Here is a 10,903-nt window from a genome sequence, read left to right on the forward strand (position 1 = left end):
TCAAGTATCAGATATCCATGCTGAAATGTAATTACACACCAGCACTTTTCTGTGGAGTCAACTGATTTCTTGAAAGTGAACAGAGAATGTTTTTTTCAAAATGTTTAAGAATTAATATCAGGTCATCATTCATACTTTTACAACATTACTGTGAACAAACCAACGTTACTGGTAGAGCAAATGTAAAGAAACTGTTGGGGAACATAACGATCTTAAGAATAAAACAAGGCTGCCAAGAACCAGCTGCATTTTAAAGTTATTTGGCTACCATTTTGACAATCATTTAGCATCCGAAAGTATTAAGATGGTATCTTTAAACCTGATCTTTTCAAAAATTCAGAATAAAAGTTAAAGATTTGTTGTGTTAAACTAAAAAAAATCAAATATGTTAATGAATAAACACAAAATGTTTGATTGCTTATTTTAATATCAGCACTATTCCTGGACCTCATCTTAATTACTGTTATAAATGAAAAGGAATGGCAGTTCTTGTTAACACTCTATACATTATCAATCATCTATAGGAAAAAGCACCTCACCATTCTGGGAAAATAACTTCTACTGAGTTTGAAGATGCGATACTTTACATTTTTAAGCATACGATAATGTTCTTGTTCCCAATTACTGTACTGCATAGCTTAATTCTCAAGAAGCACTATTTCAAAAAGATTCCTCAAGCACTCCATTGATGCAGAAGCCCAGACTTCTTCATCGCACAAAAGGTATAGGACCTAGAGAAAGCTTACCCAAAGTACCTCTACACTTAGGCAAAGGCATTAATAAACAGTACTCAGCACAACAGAACTCAGGACAACCTTGCTTTCTTCTTGAATTCAGTCAAGATCATTTTTAATCTCTCAGCATGGTGCATCAGGTCCTGACCCCGTTCAACTTCTTTGAGAATTCACATTATTTCAATGGTGCTCAACACTAAAAATGACTAAAGAAACCTACAGATTCAAGGCTTAACAGCTTAGCACACTTAAGCTTCAACTGTATCACAACAGAGCAACTAACAAATAGAGAAAGAATAAAACAACTGAAATAGTAATGGTATAGAAAGTTTAAGTTCAATGATTAATGTAAAGCTCTCAGGACACTAAGAATGCAAGTACAATTTTTATTTTCTGGGTTTTATGCTCATGAAAATCTCTCACAAAGTTGTTATACAAGAGCTTTATAGTAGCACTGCTAAAAGATAGAGACAAAAGCGATTGAAAAAGAATAAAAAAGTAAAGAGATAAGATTTATTCCAAATTAACTTACATTCACGGCTTCCACCTTGTACTCATCATCGCTGTCAGGAGCAGAGAGGTCCAACAGAATTGGACACACCTTATTTTCAATGTCACTCTGAGCAACAAGATCTTGTTCTAGCAGTATAAGCAGTGCTTCTTGACCTGCCTTTCTAACCTATTAGTATGAACAAACAAAACAAAAAAAGTACATCACTGTAAAAACAACATTTACTGATATGAGAGCCACAAAAGGTGCATTTTCAATGAACACTCAGGTATGAGTGTTCTGGTTTCGGCTGGCATAGAGTTAATTTTCTTCCTAGTAGCTGGTATAGTGCTGTGTTTTGGATTTAGTGTGAGAATAATGTTGATAGCAACAAGTGAAACATCAGTGTGTTAAGTAGTGCTTACACTAGTCAAGGACTTTTCAGCTTCTCATGCTCTACCAACTGAGAAGGCTGAAGGTACACAAGAAGCTAGGAAGGAGTAAAGCCAGGAAAGCTGACCCAAACTGGCCAAAGGGCTGTTCCATACCATGTGACATCATGTTCAGTATATAAACTAGGGGAAAGCTGGCCAGGGGGGCCGCTGCTCAGGGACAGGCTGGGCATCGGTCAGTTGGTGGTGAGCAATTGTTTTTCATTTGCATCACTTATCTTTCTTGGGTTTTATTTCTCTCTCTTCTTGTTATTTTCCTTTTCATTACAATTTTTTATTATTATTATATTTTATTTCAATTATTAAACTCTTTTCATCTCAACCCACAAGTGTTCTCACTTTTACTCTTCCGATTCTCTCCCCCATCCCACCAAGGGGGAGTGAGTGAGTGGCTGTGTGGTGCTTAGTTGCTGGTTGGGGCTAAACTACAACAATGAGTTAAAAAACAGGAAAAAACCTCTTAGTTTTAACAACATAAAGGAATTAATAATAAATACTAACGTTTAGTACAATTGTTAGATGCCCTTCATAAAATTCTGAGGAAAAGCCAAAAGATGAAGTAGAAGACAGGACTTGTTAAGTCATTACTCCTGTAACAGACTGTGTTGGTATGCTGCTAGGTAAATCCTGTAAGTTTCCCATTAACTGCTAAGGAAAGTATTTTAAAAAAATAGATATCTATATACATTCAGACCTCCCTAGCAAAGTGTGGTGAAACCAATAAACATAAGGCACTACATAAAGCTAGATATCAATCAACATGGGCTCTCCTGTTATCTCTTTCTCATGCCTCAAATTCCCTGAACCACACAGAATTTTCCAGCAATTCAACTCATGTAGTCTGTTTTTCCTACCTGATTGTTAACATCTGTGAGGTATCTCACTACTATGGGCATCAGGTACTCAAAAAACGCTGTTGGGAATTTTGGTCGACTTTCTTGCAGAAAAATGGCAATAGGAGGTATTTGTTCCATCAGCTCTGTACGTACAGTTGGTTCTAGTAATTAAAAGAAAGTCAGAACTACATCAGTAAATACGAAATTAAGATCACATACTTTAAGAAAAAAGTGGCATTTTTTTTGTTTAATGTTTCACAGCACAGGAAAATGAAAAGACTCAAAACATAAGAAATATCACCACTGCGATTGCCTGTTCTTAAAGGAAAGCTGAATAAAAGAACAGACTTCCATACATCACAGTCCAGAGACTTGCGATCAGTTTCCAAACAAATCAGATAAAATGAGAGCACTAGCTAGAAAACCCAATCACCATGAATGTATGCACAAGAAGTATTAAAGCATACAACTGTTCTGTGCCACATACACCACGCATTCAGATGCAATGAACTCCTTGAAAATATTACTTTGGGCCTTATACTAAGTACGAGGCTTTCATTTCTACACCTACCATATCAAATACTTCAAAAGAACAGAGAAAAAATTAATCTCGTTTTCACTGACAGATATTGCTGTTAGATGATTTTGTTTCTGTAGTTCACTCATTGCCTTCTCAAAATCGAAAGTTATTGCCTTCTATATTGCTGCTTATGTAAAATAAGTTACAAAAACAAACAAACAAAAACAAAACACCACACACAAAAAAACTTTCAAACCTGCATCTTCAGAGAGCCTGACCACTATTTCCATTACAGTCAGGAAGTCTTCTTCATTATTACTGAAATCTCGAAAGACATCCAAAAGACCTCTGGCAATAATTTGCCTGTGGAATGAAAAACGTATTAGTTGCCTTAATATCCTGCCAACAACATGCACATGGGATGGAAGGATAACTTATCAGATGTAAATGGGCACCTAAAAAAAGAAAACCACCAAGCTCTTCTCTGAACATTCAGACATCAGTTATACAGTTTCTCCACGTCCCAACAACACAAAAATGGAGTTGAGAAATCTTATTTGGATGACCAAGAACGAAAAACTCTTTTTATGGAAATGTTATATAAAAGTTACTCAAACAGAAATAATATTAGGTATGTGCTTAGGACAATGATAACGGAAGTCATGACACCTTAACATCCACAATGCTACCAGACTCGGGTTATCATCAAGTGTAGCTGTTGTACCCTTACCTGTTAAATATGTTATCACTGAAGGCATATTTTTCTAGACGAGCCAGAGGAGTTAAATTATCCTGTCCAGGAATATCCAAGAATGCCGTTATCCTCATGCTATCACAGTCTGGTCCATAATCTTCAAACCCAACTTGAAAGACAAGAAGAGTAACCCCCCAAAAAAAAAAAAAATCCAAGAGTCAGCAACACATGTTACAGTGTAAAATACACTACACCAATAACTCTTTCTTTTTAGAGCTACTCTTCAAAGGAATAGTATCTGTACATCACTGAAAACGGCTTACAAAAAGATCTTAAGTTGTACCTAATGAAGTCAAGACCAACACTTGCATGTAGACCTGTAAATTCAAGCTTTAAAATTTAATTCATTTCAACTGCCATAAAATCCTTGGCTTTTAACACATTTTACTTCACAAGTGGAGTTGACTAACCACATGCACTATGAGCTAAGAGGGCCCAGCTCACAAAATTGCATGCCACAAACCGACAGACAAATTCAAAAGGAAAATCAGTCCCATTAAAAGAAACTAATTTTTAACAATGACAGAAAATCCCAAACTGAATTGCTTTAAACCAGAAAATTCTTGGGTCTGTTTCAAAGTTACCAAGGTACACTTTTCTCACTGTAGTTACTGGATCCCATACATCTAAATCAGACAGGTAACTTTGGGAAAAACTTCAACTTTACCTTACTTGTGAACATACTGCGAGCTTTCTACTGCAGACCTATCAACTACAGACTTTCCCATGCAAACCTACTCTTTTCTAAATCTTTTTTGTATTTGCAGCTTGAGACTTTTAACCAAATATTACCGTACCAAGTGTTACAATTTGCCCCACCAAGTCTTACAGTCACCTAATCCAGTAACATGCACTTGATTACAGATTACAGACAAATACTAAGACTGTGAAGAGGAGAGGGAATAGGATAACTTGGCTGCCAATTTTATTAATTATTTTTTTTTTTTTAAACACTTCATCCTTAAAACAAAGGCAGTGAAATAACCTGCCTGCAACACAAATGGTCTCATTTCAGCAATGGATATAGGAACACATACAGCAACCAAATCCACAGAAAGAGTTGCAGTAGAGTAGCTGATATTCCTGCTCTGGGTTTACAACTTTCCCAACCAAGCACTCCTAGAATTATGTACAGTTGGTTCACATAAATAATATAGCAACTGTGATCATGCTTAACTACATGAAAATTGAGCCAATATTGCTTCTCAGATGCAAGTAGGAGTCTCCCAAACCAGCATATGTGCCGAGAGTAACAACCACTGAAGACAAGAAGCCAGTTTCTGACTTGGCAAGACACAATATTAGGTATTTAAATCAGTAAAGAAAGCACAAAACTAGTAACAACTTGAAAGCACAATGACAAGCCAAATAGGTTGTATTTGAAACTGTGCCTATGAGACTATAATCTAGGCACTCTAGGTTATGCCTCTACAGACAGAGACCTGTCTTCAGGCAGTGGAGCTTACATGGTGCGTCCATATTAAAAAACAGCAGAGCTTTGGCCCAATAACTAAAAGCAAACCAGGACCTAGTTTCATTTACAGCACCAGTTTCCCTTGTTTGTAAAATGGGAAGAACAGGAATACCCTCTCCCACTGACACACTTTGAAGATGAAGAAATGTGTATATAAAGTACTATATAATCCCTATCTTCAGTATTCTGGTTTAATAAAAAAAAAATTACAGTCCTTCCCAATATGGCATCCCAATCAGTACAAAGCTTTTGCACATCTTAGAAGAAAGTCTGTGTTATTTCATAATGCACTCTGAAACTGCCAATGGGTTAAATTATCTTTATATGCAATTCCACGATCTCCGATACAACAACTTCTTCAGGACTGAAGTGGCTGTACCTTAATCAGGATAATTAAGCTTCAGCTCTTCCCTCACTCTTACTTTACCAATTTTATATTACAAACACTCTTCCCTAAAGAATCCCTCAATCTGAGACCCAGCACAATGAACTTTGGCTCTAAACTACATTAATACCCATTATAAATCACTTTCTAGTTAAAAAAAAATTCCTCTATTACTAAGAGGTACCAAGCCTCAGCTTTTTTCCTACAGAAAAAGTCCTATTTCACATATAAAACTCTGCTTTACAATTATTTAACAAGAGCCAAAACATTCTCAGAAATACAGCTCATTTAAAGAGGAAATCATCTGAACATCCTTGGAGCAAAATGTTATACCTGGCTTTTCAGGGAAAGAAATAAAAAGCAGACTGGCTTAAGAAAGCACACAGTCTCCAAGGAACCCAGCTGAATTAAAAGACTAGAGCAATTCTGAATTCTGCAATTCTTGCAGACAATATGCTCTGACCAACAAGTTCAATGGGAATCAAACAGAAGAAAACTGTGGGATTAGACTAAATGTTCACATTTCAAATGTATACACAGATACTACAAGTGAACCCACAGCTACATGATCAGAAACGTATGCTAATTATCCATGGCTTTTTATAATGACTACATATTGTACTGACACCCTTATTTCCATTCACCTGGTCATTATTATTTCTAGTGGCTGCTCTTTAAGCTCTGTCAGGTTCAAAACATGTATCTGCACAAGTATATATAATTTACATTGCACAGATCTGTCTGGGATTGATCTGTCCACATGCTCTAGGGCTAGCTTTCCCACCAAGCACAGTATCTGAAAAGGTAGTATCCACTGTTTGCTGCTTCAAAAGAAACCTACTGTATCACTGAAAGCTCACAGGAAGTTATACAGTGTACGTAGGATTGCAGATTTCCTTTCTGAGGTTGCAACAAACTCTCGATATCCAAACCCAACTCTGACCATCTATGCAATTATATATGTATTTTAAAATCCACACAGATCGGACACTCTTTCACTAGCTAATTTTTGAGGCTAGCCACCTGTTATACAAAGAAAGATTTATTAGGGCTTAAAACAATAAAAATCAATATACTTGCCATTAACTTTATCTAGTGCCCACTTGTTCTTGAATTAAGAAATAGTTTAAAAACGAAGGCTCTCATCAGTTCAAATATTTCAGAATTCCTACCAATTCAAATGACAATGAAGTAAATCTCAATTCTAAGTTTGACTACAATACTACATCTGGGACTAATTTTGTATACATGATGAACATGCTTAATTTTACTACTTGGAGTAGTTCTATCATTCATTTAAATTAGCTAAGCACACACCAGTGCTCCTAGGACCAGAGAGAAAACACAGTAAAATACTTATGCTCAGGATCAAGAGAGTTAAATACCTGAAATTTTTTCCACACAATCAGTACACGTAAGTAAGGAATAGTCATGGCAGAATCCATTTTGTCTTCTCTCAAGCATTTTAATTTTCTTTTTCCATAAAATAAGAAGCCATAGGTACTTACAAGTTTCAGAATACAGCAGAGTACTAGAAAGTAAATTACAGAAAAATAATGAACTGGTATTTCTTAACGGATTTAATGTTCTTTCACAGGCGAATCAAACATTTGGTATTCTTCCCTCTAATGATATCAAACAAGCAAGCTTGAAATCTGTCCACCTATAAACAAGTATAAATGTGACAGTATTCACAGATTAACTTGAGTTCACCGTGCCTTAGTTTGACCTAGACCCAAAAGCTGCTTAGAGCCTATAAGAAACACCTACAGGGTCACAGGATTTAACTATGCAATTCAACATCATTAGCTAGTATCACTATCCGCTTCTGCCAGTACAAAACAGTAAATACTAGTGCAGAGTGCAATGATTTCATGAGCTCCAGGAGGTCATTTTCTCTCCTGCTGTTTTTAGAAGGAAAAACAATTTTTAAAATACATTTTCTTTACTGTACAAAGGGCATAACTAAGCTAATTACTTTTCCAGATGATCCAATACCTCACCTTACAAAAAACAAGTTTCAAATTGTACTTCACCAACTTAGGTAGACTTTACTACAGCTTTTCCCCAAATTCAAAGGAATGCCCCAGTCTCTCAGTTTGTTTCAATGTGCACAACACTATTTCACCAATTTAGTTAAGAAAGTAAAAATCCAGTTCCAGTGATTTCACTGAGATTTTCCTAAAATGCATCATGAACTCTTTGCTAGACTAGTAATTGGATTAGCACAAGAGTATCTCATTCTAGACGGGACGTCTGAACTCTGCTGTAACGCAAATAGAAGACAGCTTTCAATGCCGTAATTCTAACTGCATTGTCAAATTAATGAACTTAAAAGAATATTTTTAATCATAAAATAATATTTCAATAATACTCTAAAATGCACATCCCTTTATTTACATGCTCATCCTGACTGATCATTTCTTTTACACAAATTTGAAGTGACCCATATAAAAAGCTTATTAACTACTGCTTATGGCAAAACTTTATCTGAACATTTTTATTAACTTCATGACTCAAACAAGGGTTTTGCTTACAAGCATCAAACTGCTTAATCGACTTACAAGACAAACTCGTTACTCACAGCCTCAACAGAACAGCCAAAGACTGAACACTAATGGAGAACGAACACCTAACTCCTAGCGATGGTCACCCCTGGTTCAAGGCCAAGACCCATACCGTAACACTACAGGAAGTTTGCATTTATTTCTGCTGCTTGCACTTTACACACTCAGGAAATAGAACTCAATGACACACTAGTTTGGGGTTGTTTTTTTTCTTAATACAGAGAGAAGAAAATTGGAAAGGGAACTGGGAGCAATTCAGAAAGACCCAATCAATTCAAATAGCTAAGTAACCATTAGCACTTTCAAGGGTTTCATTTGGTTTTTTTGTTTGTCTGTTTTTTTAAATTAGGCCAGAGAGAAAAAGATATTTTCAACTCTTAAATAAGGTATGACAACAACTGTTACAGCTCTTCTGCTAGAGGAATTCACTGCAAAACGGTCTTTAAATCAGCATAAGCACATTGATATGTATCAGCTAATTTCCTTCTCACTTAAATCCTGTTCAATACATACATGCTTTTTGTTATCTAATGTGATTACTTCTCACAAACTTTTTACATTTACTTGCTGCAGCAAGCAATAACCTTTAGTACCTCTTTTTAAGCAACTTCTTACAGTGTTATCAAAATTTTAAATCCTTATATATTAAATATGTGTATTTCAAGTACCAACTTCCACACTTTTAGATTTCTAGCTTTTCAAATAGATAACTATTAAGGAAGGAGGATGCTTTTTAATTAGTTTTAAATTCATTAAGACTCACAGAGTTACAATGTATCTGTACAAGAGAAACGTTAAAGATATTTTGCAATACACAAAAATACAAACATAAAACAAATCAAGAACTCTTACATACACAATTAAGCTCACCATTTATACATCACTTACATCGCAAAAGATCCCAAACTCTTCTTTCTAAAACTTAACCAAAATACAAACGATACATCATTTTTTTTCTGCTACCTACTAGTGAAATGCAGAAACCTCAAAGACTGAGAGCAACAACACCTAAGAGCAGCAACTAAAAAAATCCCACAGAACGATATCCCATCCACAGGGGCAATGTCCTGCACATCCTTCTACTGGTGTACTTTAGATCTCACTTGTATTCTAACATTTCTCCTGGTGTTCCTGAAGACCACCTTCTTCCTAAATTAGCTTATGCATGCTAGACTGGGGGGGCAAGGGAGGGGAATCTATTACACATTTTCAAGTACTATTAAACAATAGTGGTTTTGTGGTAAATAAATAGAGACTCTCACAAGAAACGAATTCAAGTATCAGTTCTCATTTTTTTTAATAGAAAAGTCAATCCAGCATCCAAAGTGCTAATGAAACCACCCCACATATACAGTTGCTTTCTAAAGCAATAGAAGTTCATATAATTATTGGTCAAAGATTTATCTCCTTAAGTAACACCTCTTACCAAGCTGCCTGATAGATGTTCAGCTCTAATCCTTGTAACAAAACTCTGGACCACACCAGCTTGAGGCGGAGCTGTTGCCTGGCCTAGGACCCACAACATGGTATTTAACCTAAAACCACTGGCATGTATGACTAGCCAACTAGAGTACAACAGCGGTTTTTCTTTTATTCCCGCTTCCGAGGTACACACGCAGCCACCGCAGCAAGGACCTGCCGAGCGCCTGTGCCGCAGGGATGCAGGAACAGCAAAACACACGGCGTCCTTAGCAGCCTGGGCAGGGTTTTAAAGTCTCACCCGTTTGAGCTATCGCAGCTAGGAAATGCCTCGGCTACTCTAAGCTAATTTCCACCGACAACAGCGGAGCTAATCCCCTAAACCACCGCCGGCCCGACACATTTTCCTTTCCTAGGGATTCATCGCAGGCCGTTGTTGGAGGTGCTGTTTACGCTGAATCCAACAGTTCAGCGGCCATTTGAAACAAGGAGGACGGTCTTTCGGAAGGCCGGTTTCCAGACACCGCCCCGGGCCTGCCTCCCGCCCGCGGGTCCTCCTTCCCCCGCGGGACGGCAGCTGCCCCCCCAAAACCCCACTTTAAGAGGCTGCCCGTCCTTCGACGGCTCGACCCGTCAGCCAGCACTTGGAGGCTTATGAAACACGCCAGGTGAGGCGAGGGCCCGCAGCTGAGGGGGGGGAGCGAGCCCGCTTCCACTGTCAGCACCGCGCTCCTGCAGACACACAAATAGGCTCTTAATTCATGAGCCCCAGCGTCATATAAGCCTTCACCTACCAGTACAAACAGCCTCAAAATCCTCCCTTCACTCTAACCTGGATAAAAACGTGGAAAGGGAAAGAGGGCGACAGAAGGACCCCGGGGTGGGAGAGCGCAGGAGGGCCTAAATAGGGAGCAGAAAAATAAAAAAAACAGTTACTCACAATCATCTAAGTCATCCTGCAAATCCACAAAATACAAAGGGATCCCTACAAACAAAAGAGAGACACCAGGGCGTTGGTTTCGGAGGGCCACGGCGAGGACGGCGGCAGCCCCGAGCGAGCCGCCCCAGCACCCTCCGCTCGCCGGCCGGCCCCACTTACCAGCCATCTTGGAATGGACATGGGCAAGGAGGAGGAGGGGAGCGGGAGGGCAAAGGGAGGAGCCGCCGGTACTTCCTGCCCCCGGGTCAGCCCCCGCGCAGCCGGAACACCACCGGTTTAATAAACAGCCGCTGCCGGGGGGCGAATCGCCCCTCAGCATCCGCCGTCGCTTC

At 38.3% G+C, this 10,903-nt stretch overlaps 1 protein-coding gene across 3 annotated transcripts in view; it reads right to left on the minus strand.

Moving 5' to 3' along the window:
- Nucleotides 1-10,890, minus strand: part of LOC142417050 (serine/threonine-protein phosphatase 4 regulatory subunit 1-like) — a 28,157-nt gene extending 17,267 nt beyond the window's left edge. The window contains exons 1-6 of one of the 3 annotated variants that reach the window (XM_075517355.1): nt 10,731-10,890; nt 10,572-10,616; nt 3,763-3,895; nt 3,289-3,395; nt 2,531-2,673; nt 1,267-1,413 (exon numbers count right to left, since the gene is read on the minus strand). In XM_075517355.1, coding sequence (XP_075373470.1) covers nt 1,267-1,413; nt 2,531-2,673; nt 3,289-3,395; nt 3,763-3,895; nt 10,572-10,616; nt 10,731-10,890 — 735 coding nt within the window. Of the gene's footprint in view, nt 1-1,266; nt 1,414-2,530; nt 2,674-3,288; nt 3,396-3,762; nt 3,896-8,209; nt 8,229-10,425; nt 10,518-10,571; nt 10,617-10,730 lie in introns of those variants that run through there. The other 2 variants (XM_075517356.1, XM_075517357.1) reach the window with 2 other exon arrangements.
- Nucleotides 10,891-10,903: the final 13 nt, after the last annotated feature.

Source organism: Mycteria americana, chromosome 14 (genome assembly GCF_035582795.1).
Source record: "Mycteria americana isolate JAX WOST 10 ecotype Jacksonville Zoo and Gardens chromosome 14, USCA_MyAme_1.0, whole genome shotgun sequence".
NCBI classification, from domain to species: Eukaryota; Metazoa; Chordata; class Aves; order Ciconiiformes; family Ciconiidae; genus Mycteria; species Mycteria americana.